The sequence below is a fragment of the Vidua chalybeata genome, chromosome 1 (assembly GCF_026979565.1).
Source record: "Vidua chalybeata isolate OUT-0048 chromosome 1, bVidCha1 merged haplotype, whole genome shotgun sequence".
Lineage (NCBI taxonomy): Eukaryota > Metazoa > Chordata > Aves > Passeriformes > Viduidae > Vidua > Vidua chalybeata.
This window is the reverse complement of record NC_071530.1, coordinates 91,829,313-91,850,641: the sequence shown is the minus strand read 5'-3', so window position 1 is coordinate 91,850,641 and position 21,329 is coordinate 91,829,313. Positions and strand designations below refer to the sequence as shown.

General features: G+C 42.0%; 1 protein-coding gene across 1 annotated transcript in view; it reads right to left on the bottom strand.

Moving 5' to 3' along the window:
- Positions 1-20,748, bottom strand: part of CTNNAL1 (catenin alpha like 1) — a 57,312-nt gene extending 36,564 nt beyond the window's left edge. Inside the window, exon 1 of the mRNA XM_053958979.1 lies at positions 20,600-20,748. Within this exon, the coding sequence (XP_053814954.1) occupies positions 20,600-20,725 (126 nt within the window). The 5' untranslated portion in view covers positions 20,726-20,748. The remainder of the gene's footprint in view (positions 1-20,599) is intronic.
- Between the last annotated feature and the right edge of the window lie 581 nt (positions 20,749-21,329).

Genomic DNA, 21,329 nt, shown 5'->3' with positions numbered 1-21,329 from the left:
TTGGCTTTTCTGCCCACTGCAAAGTGTTATATGTTCCCTCTCGGATCACACGGACTGGTGATCAGCTGCATGCTGGCTGCAGGAGACTGAAGATTTGTCCAAAACACCAAACATGAGGAAACAAAGAGATCCTTTCCCCTCACAGAGGAAAAAGGCAGGATTGCAGGAACAGCTTCTGAACCAAGGCATCAGGTAAACATGAGAACAGTAAGCAACTCACAATTAACTAACTATAAACTTCATTAAAAACCTGAGCTTTACATTTTTTGCTACAATTCTTTTCTAGTGAGACGCAGGAGAGAAATTAAACTCTGTAGTTTGAAACACCCTAAACCAGCATAAAAACCCAACAAAAACAGTCCTGCCTGTCCTTGTCACCTCATATTTGCAATGAATTTATCTGATGTGGGTCAAACCTCAGTTGTGGAGAAGGTGATGCTTGTTTCAGTTTTCCCCATAATCAGGTCCCCAGTCTGGTTCACTGCATAGGTTCATGAATATTTTTTGGTGGCAAAAGGGAAACAGTCCAGCCTGAGGAAAGATGGGCAGAAGCGCTCCTTTCAGCAAGAGTGTAGTTTAAAATGCCCACAGAACTCCACTGTAAGCCACATCCCCAGGAGCTCAAAGATGTCTGTTTAGAGAATCTCAAAATTACATTAATTACTTAAGTGTCTAACATCTCAGCTATATCAGCTTGATCACAGATGTCTTTGCCATTCCTCAAAAAGACATAAATCATCATTCACTCATTCACCAGTCAAGCCTGGGGTGGGACAGCATACAAGCTGTACCTGTAATGCTCACTACAAATTCAAGGACATAGCAGGAAGCAATGTAGGAAATGTTCTGCTTCATGATTTAATCAATTCCCAAGGTTTACCCTTCAGATATCTGAGCTGTCTTTCTGGAGGAGAAAAAAAGAGTGGTGTTGTTTAACACCTTGCTGAGGCTGGTTTTGAATGCCAGGAGCTGGTTTAGACAAGTTTCCAGTACTAAACTCTTTGCAACGGGAAATATCAACACTTCATAGAGCACTTTGCACACACAAGAAAAATAGAAAAGCCAAAAAACTGGATAACAGTGCTGCCCTATGAAAGAACTGCTATGAGATGTAAGAATATTTTGTTCTGGTACAAAACATCAGTACAGAAATGCATTGTCTGCCCACTGCCTTCTTATATACACCCTACTTATTCAATTTGTATCTAAGCCATAAGGTGTAAAGCAAGGCCGCTTTCCATAGTTCATACAACAAATCTATCCCTGTAAGAGACCCCTGGATCACCAAACTTCAACTCCAAAGCCTATGAACCTCGGATGCCTTTCCAGTGAAAAGATCATCTTATGATGAAAACAGAGTCTTAACAGAGAGTAAACTGAGGAAACATCTGAACATCTTCAAATTCATTTTAAATGAGGAATGACATTCCTCCAAACACACAATTACCACCACTTCAATGGAAATTCAGACCAACATGAAATTCATGGTATAAACAACTGCACTACACAGCTCTCCTGAATTCTTGCATTGTAGGTACTTCAGGTATACAGAATTAAAAAAAATACCTGTCAGCAGCTTATCTAACAGTGCCAACTGGTGAATTCTTGAATAGGCATGGCTAGCAAGCCAACTGAGAGCATTAGTCCAAAGGCTGAAGAAAACCAAACTGATAGAAGGACTCAACTTTGTTTTTTCAGCTGTTTTTTAAGTAAAGAGCAACCCAAATAAACAGCAACCCAATAATATTAAATGGATTAATATTACATTCATACAGTTATTGACTTCTCAGAAGTATATATAAAATAACACTGGCCTAAAACAAACTACAAGTTTACATACTGGCTGCAAGTTTACCTCCCACAACATTTTACACCAGTAGAAGTTTAAACATGTTCTGCATAACCCTGAAAAAAAATGCATATGCAAATAACACTGCAGAGTGAAAGGAATCCCACTGTCTCTTACAAATCATCAAGGGCATTTATTTTAATTCCCATGTTATTGCAGAAGTATGCAAATAATAAAAATTATGAAGATATCACAGCTTAAATTCCTTTATTAAAGTCTTACAAAACACTCGCAGGAACACGAGTGCCTTTTACTTGTCTATAATTTCTTTTGCACTCTTTTCAGAGGGCATAATAGTTTCTGCAGCAAAAAACAACCCCTCTATTCCCCCTGCCAAGGTTAAGCAAGAATAAGCAGCTGTTCTGACAGGTCTTATCACTAGTGCCATCTTAACCTTATGAAGTTCAACAAGGCTAAACACAAGGTCTTACACTGGGGCTGGGACAATCCCCAGTACCAATGCAGGCTAGGGGATGAATGGATTGGGAACAGCCCAACAGAAAATGACTTGGGGGTACTGGTGCAAGAAAAATTGGACATGAGTCAACAATGTGCTTGTACCCTGGGCTGCATCAAAAGCAGCATGGCCAGCAGGCTGAGGGAGGGGATTTTGCCCCTCTACTTTGCTCTGGTGAGGCCCCACCTGGAGAGGGTTGTACAGATCTGGGCTCCCCAACAGAAGAAGGACATGGACCTGTTGAAGACAACTCAGAGGATGGCTGTGAAGATGGTCAGAGGGATGGAGCACCCTCTGTCAATGGGTGAAGACAGGCAGAGAGAGCTGGGGTGGTTCAGCATGCAGAAGGCTCCAGAGAGACCTTAGAGCAGCCTTTTGACATATAAAGGTGGCTTAGAAGATTAGGAAAGACTTTTAACCAAGGCCTGTAGTGAGGTAGAGGGGTCGACATTTCTAAACTGAAAGAGGGTAGATTTTGATTTGACTTAGGAATGGAATTTTTTACCATGAAGGTGATGAGGCACTGGAACAATTTCCCTGAGCTCTGGAAGTCCCATCATTTTAAGAGTTCAAGGCCAGGTAGTTTGAACAACCTGGGGTAGTTTGAGCAATCTGGTGTAGTGGAAGGTATCCCTGCCTATGGCAGGAGGGTAGAACTAGATGGTCTTGCACGGTCCTTTTAACCCAAACCATTATCTGATTCTATGACCTACTCTAGACACCCACTTGAGTGGCTCGTATATGAAGATTAAACTCAACCTATGGTTATACACAGCAGCAGAGGCTTTGAAAATACCTCCTGGAATAATGAACTCTTAGCTGGGTAATATAATTTCTTCTCAGACTGGCTAACTTAGGGCCAGTATAGTAACTATCTTTAACATTGGAATGGAGGAAAGTTGGTTGTGCTCCATACTTTTTCAGGCAAGTCAAAACACTGTATGGATTGGCAGTTAAAAACAACCATCGTGAGAGAACCAAAACAGAAGTTGGTCAACAAGTTTGAAACATCACAGCAAATGGCTTCATGTAACACCTCTTTTGAGTGTGATCAATGTTATGTAGCAAATACAGCCTATACTGATATCAGATTTGATAAGATGTTTCCTATAAAAAACTAAGTAGCAAACAGCCCTGAAATAGAAGTAGGTAGGTCAAGATAAAAGAAAGATAAAGATATGAAATATTGATCAGTTAAAGAAAAAAGGGTTGGGTTTGGTTCAAGAAACATGAGTTACACATAAACCAAATGTAATAATGTCAAAGGCATGAGGAAAGCTGTTCAGATACAAGATGGACTTCTCATAACCTGCCACCTGCAGAAAACACTGCTCTATGAACAATGAGAAAGATTTTTCAGAATTATGCATTCTCATTCCCTCATAGTGTGTTAAGAGTGACAGGTACATCCTCCATGTCAAGTGAAGTTTTGAAAAAGCAGAGGTAATGGCAACTGCAGTTTAGGATTCTTTTCAAGACTTAATTAAGCTTGTAATTAACAGGGTTAAAAAAAGAACAAGATCTTAACTTAGCAAGGAGAGGAATTTCACTAGTACGTTAAATGACAAACTGAAGGAAACTGATGCTAATAAGCAGTGCAAAGATTATTTAACTATTCCAGCACTCAATAATAATTGCCTCAGAACATAAATATAGCAGGCAGCATTAACAGGCCAATAAGAAAGACTTCTAAAATAAAGAATAAGCAAAGGGTTTGCTCCTTACTTTTAAGCAATGTTTAAAACAAAGCTAAAAAACTGGACAAGTTAGATGGAGAAAAGGAAAGACCCAGACGAAACTTAACAAGAAATTTTCTCTGCAACAACCAACCAAAGAAACCCTAAGAGCCTATAAAAAACTGAACTAGTAAAACTTGCCACATTTAAGACACTTCAGATTAAAATTGCTTTTCCCTTGCAGTCCACCCAGTTGGAACCACACTAAACCTATTCCTGTGTTTTAATTTTTTTTTTTAATGAAGGAAACACCTGCAAGTCCTAGAACATCTAAGGCCTCCTTCAAGCTTAACACCTCCCAAATATTTAATCTGTTATATTCTGGTCATGTATTTCCCAGTCACCAACATCTGTGATGTTTGGACAGGAGTGAGCAGCTGAAAAGATTACCTGCAAGTCTCTTTGAACAAGAGCAATACGTTACATACTGTTTACTTAAGGATTTACTGATCAGGTCCTAGAAAGGAAACAGTCCTTTTGATGGTACTCACCCTCTGTTTAATGTGAGCTCTCACAATATTTCCATGGAATGTTTATCTGAGTTTTGAGACAATCAGTTTAAGGAGTGTCTCAAGAATCTGTCAGCTACATTCTTTTGTCACTTGTTATGAGAAGCCACAAAAAAAATAATGGCCTTTTCTCAAAAATTTTACCAAAACTAAGAGATATAGCCATAATGTATCAAGATGTACTTCATATTTAAGGAAACAAGCTCAGTTCTGGCAATTTTTGAGCAGCTGTTTTCAGATCTTTTTGAGGACCTTCAGATACTGACATTTAAGTCATTATATGCTTCATGCTCAGGAAGCATCATGACAGCACACTTAGCTAAAAATAGTCTAATGTCTATTTATTGTCAGTGTAATTAAGTCTTGCATGACAGAATTAAGTGATCCTTAAAGAGACTAGGTTTCAGGAAGTATTTATAGACATCTATAAATAAAACCAGAGGAAACAGCTATTTCACAGCCCCTGCTACAAACACAAGAGTTAAACTGGCAAGTCATGTTTGGAAGATATCCTGCCCACCTCTCTCCTTAGGAAAGTACCCACATTGTACACAGGATGATTTAGACTCTCAAGAGTAATATTTGTTACTGCCTCTTGTGTGGTGGGTTGACCCTGTCTGGATGCCAGGTGCTCACCAAAGCCACTCTATCATTCCCCTCCTCAGCAGGAAAAGGGAGAGAAAATATAATAAAAGGCTTGTGGGCTGAGATAAGGAAGGGAGAGATCACTCACCAGTTACCGTCACAGCCTAAATAGCCTCTACTTGGGGAAATTAAATTAATTTATGACCAACCAAATCAGAGTAGGATTGTGAGAAGCAAAACACACCTTAATAATACCTTCGCTCTCTCCCTCCCTCCTGGCCTTTATTCCTTATTCTCTATCTCCTTTCCCCCAGCAGCACAAGGAGACAGAGAATGGTGGCTGTGATAAGTTCCTCACATGCTGTTTCTGTTGCTTCCTCCTCAGCAAGAGGTTTCCTTCCCCTGCTCCAACATGAGGTCTCTCCCATAGAAGACAGTCCTCCATGAACTTCTCACACACATCCTTCCCTCATGGGCTGCAGTTCTTCACAAACTGCTCCAGCATGGGTCCCACCCACAGCTCCAGTCTTTCAGGAACAGGTTGCTCCAGCATGAGTGCTCCTTGGGATCACAAGTCCTGTCAGGAAACCTGCTCCAACATCAGCTCACCTCCACAAGGCCAGAGGTCCAGCAAGGAGCCACTCCAGCACAGGCTTCCCAAAGGGTCACAGATTCCTTCAGGTATCTACCTGCTCCAGCATGGATCTCTGCATCCCTGTGAACCTGCATGGGCTGCAGGGGGACAACTGCCTCACCATGGTCTGCACCACAGGCTGCAAGGGAATCTCTAGTCCTGCAACTGGAGCACCAACTTTGGAGTCTGCAGAATTGTTTGTCTCATATTATCACTTCTCTCTTCTCTGGCTGCAATTACTTCTGCACAATACCTTTTCCCTGCTCTTAAACACATTATTCCAGAGGTGTTACCACCGTCCCTGACTGACTTGGCCTTGGCCAGTGGGTCTATCTTAGAGCCATCTGACACTGGCCCTGCCAGACATGGGGGAAGCTTCTGGCAGCTTCTCACAGACGCCACCCCTGTAGCCTCCCCAGTACCAAAACCTTGCCACACAAACCCAACACACTCCTATTCACCCTGGAAAAGTGAAGGCTTTGAGTGACCTCACTGCAGCCTTCCAGTGTATGTGACAAGATCCTACAGGAAAGATGGAGAGGGTCTATTACAAGGGCATGTAGTGATGGAGAGGGTCTGTTACAAGGACAGCACATGGGGAATGGCTTCAAACTGAAAGAAAATCTGTTTAGATTAGATACTAGGAAAAAAGATCTTTACTCTCAGCATGGTGAGAGGAACAGGTCGCCCAGAGAAGGGGATGCCCTATCCCTGGAAGTGTTTGAGGCCAGGCTAGATGGGACCCTGAACAACCTACCTATTGGAACATGTCCCTGCCTTTGGCAGGGGGGATTGGAACTAGATGACCTTTAAGGTCCCTTCCAATCCAGGCCATTGATTCTTTAATTCTATATTGATCAGCTTTCCTGCTAGAAAAAATTCAAGATGTTATCTCTATACAATGAGGATTAGCTGCCTTACAATAACAGCTCCTCTTCCATTTTGTGTATTTTCTGCTTTCTACCTTCCATTAACTTTATAATGGTAGAAAATTTCCTTCTTTAAAAAAAAAAAAAAGTAATACCAGGAATGAATAGTCTTTGCTAAGAAAATGTAATACCACTACATACTGGGAAAGAAGTTACAAACTCCTACAAGAAGAGTGCTGTAAGGTAAATTTAGTTGCATTCAATACAACACATAGAAATCTTGGTCAAAAAGGCCTATCTCACACTGCTTGTACTTTCATTTTGTACTTTCATTAGCTCATCTTGAGTTTGGAGAAAGAGAGGAACTTCTAATATTACATTTTAAGTACTGTCTCTCATTAGGTCTTACATACTCCTTGAGCAGGATCAGGTCTTCTGAAGACTCATTTAGCCAGACAGCAGCGCACGTTGTTCCAACACCCACACCCACTACAGAATACAACCATGCGTCAGACAGAGCGGAGAGGCAGCAGCTGGCATTTGACATCCTGTCCATAAGGGCTACAAGCAGAACTGCCACACAGACTTCTCATCACAAGATGAGACTCAGGGATCTTAGGAAATGAACAAGGACTACCTGCTTACCTGTCCTAGAAAACAGAAGTCTGTTAAGATTAGATGCCTGTCCAGGCACTAATGGAAATCTTAAGCTTTTTGTACAATTTCAAGCACTAAAATATTTTTTAGAAGTTCAGCTGGTGTGTGGATTTTTGGAATCAGAAATTCCTATCTTCCTATTCATATTTAATTTTGTAGAAAAATTCAACAAATAAACTTTGCAGAAACTCAATTTTAGAAGTTTTCAAAGGTTGCTAACTACTAATGCTCTAGTTAGCTGTAAGAACCCATATTTTTTAATGCTGAAAACATTATCTCAGACATTTGCCCCTGCTTTATAGACTATTGAACCAGAACCGTTTCTTCTACATGTTATTATGCAAAGGGACAATCAGCTCTTCTTGCAGAAGTCACACATCATTCAGGATGCTAAGTCAACACGTTTGAGACAGCCTCCATGAAGTGATGTAATCCAGCTATCCTCTATGAATTTTCCTCACAGTCCCTCTGGACTGGTGTCTAGAAGAGCAGTACAAATGCACTGCACATCCAAGACTGCTGAGTACTTAGACTTGTGGCATTGTACCTTTACCTGGAGGCTTTTTAAAAGTGTATTCTCATTGGTTTTATATACATCTTTTATAAAAAACTTCAGGGAAGCAAATTAAATAAACTGTAACAACCTGTAGGCTGGTTTACTTATCTGTGGGCAAATGCTAACACGCTTAGCAGAGCCTCAGGCAATCTTTCACATGCAGTGTCTAACAAGCTGGTAAGCCACCTTGGAAAAGGAAGGAAGAAAAATCCATGACCTGCAGGGACAAGTAGGAGTTGCCAAGCACCACAACAACAGCCTTACCAGCTCAGATCACTGGGGTACCTCACCTAATATCTTATATCCCACAGTCCTCCACATGTTTGCCTAGAAAAGATCATGAGAGTTAAACAAGCAAACACAACACGAGCTATAATGCACTTGTAACCAGATTTCCAGCTGGCTAATTGCAAACTGTACATTAAATTTTAAAACACCACAATACCTAATTGTACACTTCTCACAAGCACAATACCTTCACCAGATAGAAAGATTATCTAGAAGAGATGAAAACAGTCCTCTTCACCTCCTTCACATCAACACTTAAAATCTACTCTTTGTAAAGTTCACCAGGAAATAGAAGAGTACACAACTTCAAATTCAAATAGGCACTTCAGAGTATTAGTACCATTGCTACGTACTTGTTAGGCATTCTTGGAATTCTTAAGAGATCAAAAGAAAGGATTCAACTCAGAACAAGACGGTACTATAGCAGTGAATACCCTTTCTTTGTGCTGAATGCATTCCTTTAACACCAAGGAACTTTTAAATTTCAAGTTCCAAACCAAATAGCATTGAGAAAATTATTAGCTAAGATGTGATATAGATGAACTTGTTCAAATGCAGTGCAGCAATTTGATGACACTAATTTATTTCCTCCAGTGTGGGTTATTTTGGGTTTGGGGATTTGCCTGGTAGATTTTCTTTGTTTAGTGTTTTGTTTTTTGTTTTTTTTTTTTTTCAAAGCAACAAGAATTCTGAAAACTTCAGGACTTTTTTTTTTCCCCTATGGGATTAAATTATTTCCATTTTTTTTTTAACTGTGAAAAGGAATGAACACAGTTCACTATTTTTGCAGCCTGTCGATTTTTGATATTATGTGGAGGATTGAATTAATGATGTTATTAAAGTACCCTACAGTAGAAGAGAAATATGCTTTTTTTTAATGTTCTCGTTTCACAGACTCCTGAAAACCAGGGATCCCCGCTTATCTGCAGAGGTGAAGCAGAGAAGTAGACAAAAACCAACCTGCATTGCTGCTATTCTTTTTTTTTTCCACATATGGAAGAGGAGATCAATCACTGGAAAATCCTTAGTGAAGCTTAACCAATGATCAAAGGTACCTTGTTTACTCTTATTCCCACATGGTGTGCAACTCAGAGGACTGCCCCACCATTCACCCAAAACAGGCGTCTTCAGAATTTCTACAGCAATGAGTGACCATGAAAAAAGATCATTTTCAGACAATTCAAATTTAACCTTTCTTCTCTTTTTAAAGACATGTATGCAAGTTCACCAAAATTTGTACCTTTGAAAAATTTGACGTGAGTTGGCAAAGATAGTTTTTCAAACAAGGTCCAACTAAACTTCTTCTGATAATAGAATATGTGCATCAACAAGCACACTGGACATTATAAAATATGCATTCACCATTACAAAATGTGTTCAGAAGTAAAACTGGCTTTCTAACTCAACTGCTGTCTTGAAGTTTGAAATACCTTACTAGAAAAGGTGAGTACAGTCTAGTAGACCAAACAATTGGGTTTCAAGGCATACCAGGCAGTACATTTTCCTCCCCTCCTGTTGCCCTTCAGTATCTTCTTACCCAAACAGCTAGATTTTACAAACAAAGCAATTCCTGCTTTTCATTCCACACTTAGAAAGCCTGGGCAGGATTAAGCCTAAGAAAATCCAACTCAGAAGGAAGTTCATTGTTTAAAGTGTACTTTCAGATGCGGTCAAAACAGATGCAGACATGTTTTCAGCACCAGAGAGATGCAAGTCTCAGAAATAACTCTATTTACTAACATAATCAGGTAACCTCAAAACCAGAGACTGGCAAACTGCAATTCTGGCTTTTTCCCCTAACATTCTGTTGTTAATGTACTTAACCTTGTACTGCTTCTGTGAACAATGCCTGAGCCAGCTCTGAGCTGGTTTTTCAAAAAAACCCACCACTGTTGTGGAACTAAAAACTCAGACATGGTAATAAAGGATGTAGCAGGGACAACACACTTATCTCACCTGCAACTGAGAATTCTTTCTATTCAAACTGATTGACTCCTGAAGAAGTAGAAAATGTTCCTTGTTGGTACATAAGCAGATGGCTTCCCTGCCATGAATGCCAGCTATTCAATCCTTCTTACACTGCATCTTCCCCACAGAAGAGTTCCTGCAGCCTCTTTCAGAGAAGGCTTCCCTAGCAGCATTTTGGCCTCCCACTTCAGCACAGAACAACACCTGGTACTCCATTTTGAAAAGCACAAACTTGCTCTAGGGATTAACTGAGAAGTACAGTATGCTCCGGAAAAAGCTATACAAATCCAACTACTATCCACCTACAGGAGTGCAAAACAAAAACTTCATACAGTCCAGGAACTATCAGCTTATTTATGCTAAAGTGCCTGTATGTTCTTTTGATGCTTCATTTAAGAGCTCCAAGGCAATAAAGACTCATTCAGTTGGAAAGTTTAAGAATATTTAAATGAAACATAGAGATACAATATAGAATCTTTGGTAATTAAAAGGGAATGCTCCATGCACTGGTCTAACTCCTACATGTTAAGTGCTTGCAACATTGGACTATATTACCTCCTACTTGTAAACATTCTTCATGCCTGTGAATAAACAAACAAACAATCATAACCCTCACATGCTGAAAAGATTACGTTACTAAAGAACAACTTTGCTTTATTATTTGAACAATAGGATTTGTGTGGTTCTAAATGGTTACATTCATTCTATTTAATAAAAACATGTTTCTGTAAGACAAAATAATTTTTTTATTTGTTTATGCACATCAGAAAGAACTTTGGGATTTGCTCATATAAATACTTTTACGATTTGTGCTTAGGAGTTATCTTACCATTTGAGAATTCATTTTAGGCATACAACTAAGAAATAATCCAATTCAGAATCCAAAGTAGAGTAACAGTTATAACTTGGCTCTAGAGTCTATATCACCTCTCATTTACCCCATTAGCTTTAAACAAGGCTATTAATTAGATGCAGAATAGCTCAATAAGTGAAAAACAGATTTTAAGGTTCTATCTAGCAAGGGTTATACTTTTCTAATGAATTAAGAAACATAAAATAAATCCATGCAGAAATCCACAGGCTCATATTACCACACAACAGTTTTACTAAACTATAATCGCAGTTGTTTGCAATCATTAATTCATAAATCGTCCTTTGGGGATTTCCCTACCTAATCTGTCGAAAACCATCTGTTAACAATGCTGAATAGCAAAAAAGCTGCTCTAATTCTTCTTGTGCAGGATCATAGAGAGGCAGTTTTGATTTAATGCTCATTCTACTGGAGAACTACAAAAATTTGTTTAATCTGCAGAGAAGTCATTAATCAGATCACAAAAATATGAAGGATATGATACCATTGAAAAAGAGCAATTGATTTTCAGCTACGTCAGTAAAAAGTATCTTCCTTCAGCCACTTGAAATGTTAGTCTGACTCATTTATCACGTCAAAGACTAAGGTATTGAACATTATAAAGCAGTAGCCAAGCTTAACTCAAAGCCAATTTTACTATCCAAAGGTTCACAGGAAAAAAAAGCCTGAAACCACAGCTGTTTCATCATAGTGCCATTGCTCACGTGATAAAATGCTGAAGTGCAATTTTCCTTGTAAAGCAGAATATAATTAGTGATAGTAACATCATTATTTATTAATGCAATAAAATAATTTATCTTTTAAACTTATTCTAAGGTACTCCTGGGCTCCCCAGCATACCTTATAAACCACAACTGTATACGATAACCTATTTCTCTTTCAATGTTTCACAATGACCTAGCTTCAAAGACTAAAAGCTGTCAATTAAAAACTAGTCTCATTAAAAGGAAACCTGCAACCAGATCAGCCAAGAAATACAGCTGATACCTTGAAATAATCACCTTTTCTACATCCAGATGTCAATCTCCTAAGATTAACTCTCCTGCATAAATCGAAGTGAAACAATCAGGCTCCTTTAGGGGCACAGAGCACCAAGTGTAGGCTGAGTAACAGCTGAGCTTCTGCCAGAAAAAGAATTTGCACGGAGCGCAAGATGCTTAACACAAACCAGAAGCTCACAAGTTAACCCGCAATACCTATGGAACCGCAGGGAGAAGAGTCACGGAGTTAGTGACTAATTGGAACTATGGAGGTGCAACTCTATACCCAGGCAGCACCATATGCTTCCGGACCCACAGCAGTTACAGCATATGATCCACGGCAGAGTTTCTCTGCTGTACAGGATGTAAACTCTTCTGACTTTAGCAGGAGGTTTGCCTCCCTCCATACAAGTTGCAACACAAGCCTTTACACCACAATACGTAATTTTATTACTCAACAGTAGTGCCAAGTTTCAAGCCTAAAGTGAGTACCAAATTAATTCATAAGACAGAAAATTCTGGAAAAGAGGAGAAACGGTTTCTCAAAGCTTTCAAGTTACCAGAATTTTTAATGTACAGAAAACCAAAGATATGGTCCCAAGAAGCAGTTTAAAAGGAGAGCATGCAGATCTTTTTTTTTTTTCCTCAGATGCAATGAGCTAAAGACAAATATGGATCATCCTACTTTTTCCAAAAAAGAATTTTCTCATCCTCCAAAAAGAGCCATAAGGGGCAATGCACAAGCTCTGGCACCAGCCAACAATGTAAGAACCCTTCAGCACCTTAGACATATGAAAGAGACAGACCTAGAGGTACCAAAAAATGCCCAGTGAAACAAGGCAGCAAAGGGATTTGCTGGAACAAATCTGTCAGTGCATCTGCTGTATGGGAAATGCAAATAAGTCAAAGTGAATCTGAGTTTGGACTGAAGGCTGCAGTTCAGGAAGGGAATGAGACTACACATATTCCTTAAGATTACAAATATCGTCCAGAGAGTATGAGACACTTCTATTTAGACTCTAATTGAGAAAGAGAATGCATTTGATTAACAAGTTCAAAAGTAGGTATGTAATGAGCCTGTACTGCAATACAATACTATGGCTACAGACATTCAAACATTAACTTATATACAAGACTGATGCATGATGCAGAGGAAGAAAAAACAGGAAAAATGTGGTGGGTTCTTCCCCCCATTTTTGTAGACTTCCAAGAATAAAGAGCTAGTGATAAATAAATAAGAAGCCTAACCGTGCTTTTAATATAGGACTGTCTGCTTTAAAGCTGTTAGAAAAAGTCAACTGAATTTCAGAAGGTTCCTCTCTTCCAATCTCTCCAACTTGTCAAGGTCCTTCTGAAGGGCTGCACAGCCCTCTGGCATATCAGCCACTCCTCCCAGCTCTGTCTCATCAGTGAACTTGCTGAGGAGGCACCTGCCCCTTCAGCCAGGTCATTAATGAACAATTTAAACAATACTGGGCTCAATATTGAACTTGGGGGACACCACTTGTGACAGGTCTCCCACTAGACCCTGTACCACTGATTACAAACCCTCTGGGATCTGCCGTTCAGTCAGTTCTCAGACCACCTCACTGTCCACTCATCCAGTCCACACTTCCCGAGTTGGCCTATGAGTATGTTACAAGAAACAGTGTCCAAAGTCTTGCTGAAGTTGAGGTAGAAAAGATCCGCTGCTCTCCCCTCATCCATTCAGGAAGTTGTTTCAACATGGAAGTCAATAAGGTTGGTTGTGCTTGATTTACTTTTAGTGCGTCCATGCTGACTACTCCTGAACCCCTTCTTGTCATCCATGTGGATGGAGACTGCTTCCAGAATGAGGCGATCCATCATCTTTCCAAGGATTAAGGTGAGGATGACTGGCCAGTAGTTCCCTGGCTCCTCTTTCTTACCCATTTTGTAGACTGGAGTGACACTTGATTTCTTCAGTCCTCAGGCACCTCTCCCAATCACACTGATCTTTCAAAGATGCCTGTGAGCACCCTCACTGTGGTGTCTGCCAGTTCTCTCAGCAGTCATGGATACATCCCATTACGGCCCACTGACTTGTGGATGTCAAGTTTGCCTACATGTTCTCTAGTCCAGTCTTCCTTGACGAGGCAGAAGTCTTACATTCCTTTACTCTGGTCTCATGAGTTAGAGATTCCTGAGGGCTGGGGTTGTCAGTGAATGCAAAGAAGGCATTCAGTAACTCTGCCTTCTCTGCATCCTCTGTTACCAGGGTCCCGCCTCCATTTAGCAACAGGTTCATATTACCCTTAGTTTTTCTTTTGTTATTGATGTATTTGAAGAAGCCATCTGAGGACTTCCAAGCCAGGAAATCCACAAAAGAAGCTTCCCCAAAACCACTGCTAGCCTACAGACAAATTCCAAAGGCCAGTAGCACTGACAGTAACATACTGAATTCCATGTCTACAGTTTTACACTTCTCTTAAATCTCTCTCTTGGACAGTACATGCTTTTTCAGTTCCATGGAGCATAATATCAGTTCCACTAAAGATACAGCAATATACCAGCTATTCCAATCCATTTCTTCTGGAGTTTTAACCCTGATGTACTCTGTTACTTCCTTACCACAGTTTTGCCGTATCCTTTTGACAGAAAATAAGAACAGAGCAGAGCAGCTATTCATAACTGTGCTCAACTGCAAAAGAAAGTGAAGCAATCTCTACTCCAGAATGTGTACCTCTGTGAGGTACTCAGAGAATCTGTGTGGAATCTAAGTGATATGCAGAATATGATATGAAAATGTTAGAATGAACTGGAACAACTTACCAACATTAGATGTTCACTAAGATTTCAAGGGGCTCAAAGATACAGTGCATTGTATCAACTTACTCATGCAATCTCCTGCTTAGAAACAGGTCAACAGCCGAGTCACAAATGTTGCCCTGACACTTGTACACATCAAATCAATACAAAATTTAAAAAGAAGTAGTGAACACCTAAATGAATATGACATATTGGCAAAGATTTAACAAAACTGTTTTTAAAGGAATTACTGCCTCACAAAACAACCAGATTTCTCTGTAGACATCACCTGAAAAAAAACTAAGAAACAAAATTGACACCACAGTTTTCAAAAGACATCAGACAAGTCTTTGAGAGAAACAGAAGCAGATCTTTTGTATGAATATTGAACTCATCAAGAGACAGAATGATGAAAAGTAAGATGACGGGTATTAGAAAGTGAATGATTACTTACTTTAATAGATTTGTACAGAAACCTGTGCTACAACATGGATATTACTATACATAATCATAAAGAGAGAGGAGAGATAAACGAGTAATAAAATGATGAAGATTTGTTGGTGATCCCAATTTATCTGGGACAGTAAGGATAAGATCTGACTACAGAATTGCAGAAACATCTTGCAGCACTGACCAGGGAACAAAATGTCATACCAAAAAAATCACTGCAGATCAAAGTGATAAAATGGGAAAGTACGTTCCTAGCCTTCCTTATGAAAGCTAGGTCTGAACTGACCATTACTCCTCAGCAGCAAGATCTTTTGATTATGAAACAGACATCCATGAAAAAAATCCAGCTTCCTTATGATGAAAGCATTTTCCAGTATAATCTCCTCTACTTCCCTGTTCAAACCATGTCCAGTTAGAGTGTGCTGTTTATAGTCTTATCCATTCTAAACATCTCCAAAATTGCTCTGCACACCTCATCCAGTGTTTGGCCACCCTTACATTGATAAAAGCCTTCTCTTTTATCTCATTAGACTTTCCAATGTTCCAACTTCTGTCACCATACATGTCTGGGATCAGTCTGTCTCTGTCTTCTCCATACCTGCCATTAGGTGGGTAGCTGTAGACGGCTGTAAACTCTGCCATTGTCCAGATAAAAAAAAAAAATCACTGCAGATTCAAATGATACAGAGAGGAAAGTACCATCTTAGCTTTCTACAATAAACTAACAGACCATTACACTTCTCTTCTTGAGGTGGAACAAGCCCACTTCCTTCAACCAGTCCCTTTATGTCACATACTTCACTATGTCAGTGTTTTCCCTGGAGCACAGAACTCGACACGGTACTGTACCCCATGCTGCCTCACAAGTGCCAAACAAAAAATAATCACTTCTGCAGTCTGCTTGTTAATGTTCATGCTACCAACCTCAGGTGCAGCTGGCCATCACTGCTGACTCCCATTCAACTTGTCCTCCAGGATTCCCACACAAAGTTTTTCTGAGGACAGTTGATCCCAGGCTGCACTGCTGCATGGTGTTACCCTGACTCAGCTGTATGACTTGGACTTCACAGACTTCCTGTCATATCATCTTTCCAGCCTGTCCCTCTGTCTATAGCAGCCTGGTCATCCACAGTGTCAGACACTCTCCAACTTGCTGTAGGGAAGTTCACATGCCTGTTGAACATGCTGGTCCATGCTCACCCCAACATTCAGATCATTAATAAAGATGTTAAACAGTACCGGCCCCCATATCAGTCCCTGAACATTGACCAAAAAAGAGAAAAAAAAAAAAAAAAAAAGAGAGAAGTTTACAGATCTATATAGACCTCTAGCATGGTGCACAATGGCTATTCTAAAGTCATACCTTCAGTCTAAAAACTGCATGAGCGCATGAGCGAGCTTCTCACATTATTAGGAAAACATCAGCTGTGGGTTCTTCTTTGGGATCTAATATACAACTCCAGAAATTTCTGGAAAAACAGAACACTGCCAAACATTACATAATGTTATATAACATTTACTGAAATGGGAATTATTTTAGCTAGCTTCAGAAAAAGCAAGGAAACAATATGACAGTAAAGAGCAGGTTTGTTTCATTCTCCTCAAGGCACTGTTAACTTATGTAGACTCTAAGACGGACAACAGCATTCAGAAGCATTGGTATCATGGGCTTTTTGTAGCTAAAATAAAGAAAAGCTTAAAAGCTTATATTTATTACTATATAGGTCAAGTCAATTGCAAAACCTCTGGCAGGATCTCCTATACCAAGAAAATTGGAAAAATGTGTTCAGTAACATGTGGGCATACAATCATTTTCCAAAGTGCCTATGACAAAATGGGCTTTCTGAAAGTTGAGCAGCTGTAATCACATTGGTCTGCACGCCAGACGCTGGAGGATAGGCCACCTTCAACTGTGAAAAGTGACTTTGTTCTTCAGGGAATACAGAAGTATAGGATGATTTGGGATGCAAGGGAAAGGTCACCTATTTCCATTCCTGCTCTGCCAAGAGCTGGGACATCTTCCACTAGATCAGGTTGCTCAGAGCCCCATCTAATCTAGCCTTGAAGACTTCCGGGGATGGGGCACCCACAGCATTTCTGGAAAACCCACTGCAGCGTCTCACCACTCTCACAGAAAAACATTTCTTCCTAACATCTATCTGAACGTATCTACTTTCAGCTAAAAGCCATTGCCCCTTGCTCTAACACTACACATGTTTGTAAAAACGTCCCTCTCCAGCTTTCTTGCAGGTCCTCTTTAGGTACTAGAAGGCTCCAACAAGTCTCTCCAGAGCGTTCTCTTCTTCAGGCAGACAGATCTCAAAGTTTCCCTCTTTTTCCCAAGTACCTGACTGTGAAGGCTGACAAATACCTATTCTACTGTTTCTCAGGACACTTCCTTAGAACAGATCTAGACAGACAAACTCCTACAGCTGTGAAGGTACCCAACTGCTCCTACACTAGCAAACAGGTACAGAATGGCAGCCTACAGAAGCTACTGGTGGAGCCTCATCCTGAAAAGTGCTTTTTCCCTGTCTTTGCTTTTCCTCAACTGTTTAAATGACTTGTTATTAAATGAGTCAGCACTGACCACTTCAAACACCCTTCCTGACGTGTGTTGCCAAAAACTTCCCATTAAAAAAATGAATCTCAAAATAATTAAACTGGAAATGGGTAGCAGCAGTGAAGGAGGTGTCTAGACTTTTAAAGAATGCCATAGCATTTATGTATGGAAAACTGAACTAAAGACACCTATTCCAGTGAAGAAAATATTGCTTATTTTAAAGAAAATTGTGGTGCTTGACCCCAGAAGCCATGTTTTCTGAACTGCATGCCACATGCTTTGCAAAATACTGTACAATGATTCTTTTCACAGTACAGCTATGTAGACAGTGAAAAAGAAGTGTTAGCAAATATGCTTAATACTGTGGCTTAAAATTATCATCTTTGTTATTTGTGGCACTCTTAAAAATGGGCCACATCAAGGTCTCAACGGATCTAGTTTAACTCTGTAAATACTCTAAGTTTTAAAACCAATTTTAATTGGTTTAATGAGTACATGCAGTAACGACTCTGAGGGTCATTTCTCCTGCTGGAAAAATCAGAATCTTACACCACTGCTGACAGCAAATGTACTCTGTTACAACATAGTCTATAAGAAAAAAAAAACTGAGCTGCAAAATGCAATTTAAAAAAAAAAAAAAAATCAAACAAAACCAACCCTCACAATTGCTGAGGAAAAACAAGCAGGCAAAAACACATGTTTACAATATTACAATGATGACGATGTACGGTACAGTACATGAATTTACATAAGAAGCAATGCAGCTTTTTTTTTTTGGTTAAAGAAAAGATTTAGCCCCACATGAGAGACTGAAAGTGAGTTTGTCAGACAAGGCACCTTTTGTTTCCTCCTTGCTTAAAGTAAGTAGTGAAAAGCAGCAGGAACATTCTGACTATTTTTTCAGCAGTATACAAGTATCACATAGCACTTCACAGATTTTAACCAAAGGGTAAACTGTGAAGTTAACTTCACAGTAGGAACAAAGCCCTTTGCAAGTGCATTTTGTACAAGCAGAAAAACAAAGTCCTGAGGGTTACTGCATGCACAGCTTATGCAGAATCTACAAGCAAATTCTGACACTAAGAAGTACTCTATAAACACCATTTTGCATAAATTTCTGAACAAAGCCAACGAATGAGTTCTCAACTGAGCAATCCAGATGGAACGGTACGGGCAGAACTGATAAACCACTACAGTAAGTGGGGCATTTTACCAGGCAGGTGTAGGGAGCTACTGCTGACACCACCAGCAACTTCAGCCTGAAGCTGAACAGAGCTCAGCGCTTGCGCGTCAAGGAACTTGTCTCAAGTCTGGAGCACCTTAGCAGGAAAACAGTGAGCTCTGGTGTTCACAAATGCTCAGACAGCCAGTATACAGGGAAGTGAAAGCCACTTAGCCCTCCTGGAAGATGTCACAGGCTTTGTGGACAATGAAAAATCATACATGATGCACTTCTCTGCGGGTTTTGTTGCAAAGGTAATAAGATCATTGTTGTTAAACAGTACTCCAGAGAAATAAGAACATCTTCACATAAATCTGTTAAAAGTACAAATTTAACATATGCAACTAAATTCAGTTTTTGCAACTGGATGTGTTTCTGACTGCTCTTAAGCTTCCTAAAACAGATCTCCCTATTTTATCTCAGTTGTTTCAGGACTAGAAAATTCATTTAACTTTACTTTGCCTTGGAACAAGTGGTTCAATCCCTTTGAAGGGCTTTGCTGTACTGACTGTGATTTCTCCAAACAGAAAAGAAAATACAGATTACCATGATGAGCATAGAAACACAACTACCCATCAGAAACCCTCCCTGCAGTCCAGACATACAAATGCAAAACAAGGCTTACCACGGTTTGTTTCCAGATAGATTATGAGAATATGAACACAATTTGACCTCACCGGGACTAGTTATTTTTGTATAGCTGTTACATATTGTTTAAAGATTTTGCAGATAGGTTTTGACTTGCTAACTTTATTGATCAGTGCTCAAAGCACAAAAATCCTATACAGCAAACACTGTGCTGTTTTCAGACACTCTTTTCAAGAAATAAAATTCTAATGAGTACGTCAAACACCAATTTTATAACTAAATAACTAAACTGAAAAAAAAAACCCCAACAACAACAAAAGCTACCAACGCCAAAGTGAATGGCATATAATTACTTAGCAGAGCAATGAAAAGCCCGATTTGGGTGGGTTTTAAGGTCATTTAGCACTGTGCAGGACATGCTAAAAGGCTATCAAGACAGTTTGTCCATTATCTAAGTTCTTAAAAACCGGGCACTACCCCGGGGTGCAGTAGAAGCTCCAATCAATGCAACGCTCAGGCCGGACCGCGAAAACACAAAGCTCCGCCAAAGCCCCTGGAAGATGAGCGCTCTCTCCGGCGCCGAGCTGGGAAGAAAGGAGCGCGCTCCCATGCGGGCAGCCAGCAGGCGGGAGGCTCGGGAAGCCGGGAGTGCTCGGGCGGCGGGGCAGTCCCTCCGTCCCCCACCCGCCGCGGCGTCCCGGGGCTCGGACCGTCGGCGGCACCGCAGCGCCCGGCGTTATGCAACGCTCCCCCGCGACCTTGCGGGGAACTTCGGAGTCCTTCTCGGGGACGGACGTGAGAGCAGCATCACCTACACGGCACCGGCTCCGGCAGCCGCCCGCGGCCGGCGGGACCCCGGGACGGGCGGGAGGGGGCGAGGCTCAGAGCAGCCGCCCTCACCGGCGCGGCCGGAGAGAGGGGGCCACGGAGCGCCGCGACCGGAGCGCGCAAACTTCGGCGGCGGCCGAGCTCTGTCCCGGGCGGACAGAGCCTCCCGGAGGCTGTGGGGGGAAGGAGGTGGGAAATCGTTTTCCCTCGGCGGTTTTCCTACCTGCGACACCAGCGGCACCAGCGTCTGCTCCACGGAGCGCGTGCGGATCTCCAGCCCCGCGTCCGCGCCCAGCCCCGACGAGGACGACGACGAGACGCCGCTACTGCTGCACGGGGACGTGGCCATAGCGGGTGAGCCGGGCCGGGACCCCCTCCAGCCGCGCCGCCGCCGCCGCGCTCCCGCACGGGCAGCCCGTGCCCGCCGCTCCCCTCACGCCGCTCCGCCCCCGGGCCGCCGCCCCCGCCCCGCGCCCTCCCCGCCCGCCCGGGCTCCGCCGCCGCGCCGGGCGATGCCGCGCGCGCGCGCCCAGCCCCCCCCACCCCACCTCCCCTCAGCGGCCCCTTCCCCGCCCCTCGGGACGGGACGGAATTAAAGCGGCAGCTCCCGCCCGCTCGCCTGCCGCGCAGCCAGCGCCGGGGTTGCCGCCCGCATTTCTCCCGCCACTCCTCTCCCGCGCCCGCCGCCCCCCGCCCCACCCCGCAGACGGCGGAGGAAGGGAACCGGGAGTGGTCCCGCCACCGCCGCTCCCCCCCGGAGTTTCGCCTCCGGTCTCGCTGGGAGCGGGGGAAGGTCGAGGGTCCCTGCCCGAAGGGGGGAAGCCGGGGCAGGCGGTGGCTGAGCGGCTCGGGTGGCCCCAAGGAGGCGGCAGTCCGGGCCGGTGACCGGCCTTGGGCTGCAGCGGCACCGGCTGGCCCGGGAAGGGTGGTCTCGGTCGGGAAGTGTGGGGCGC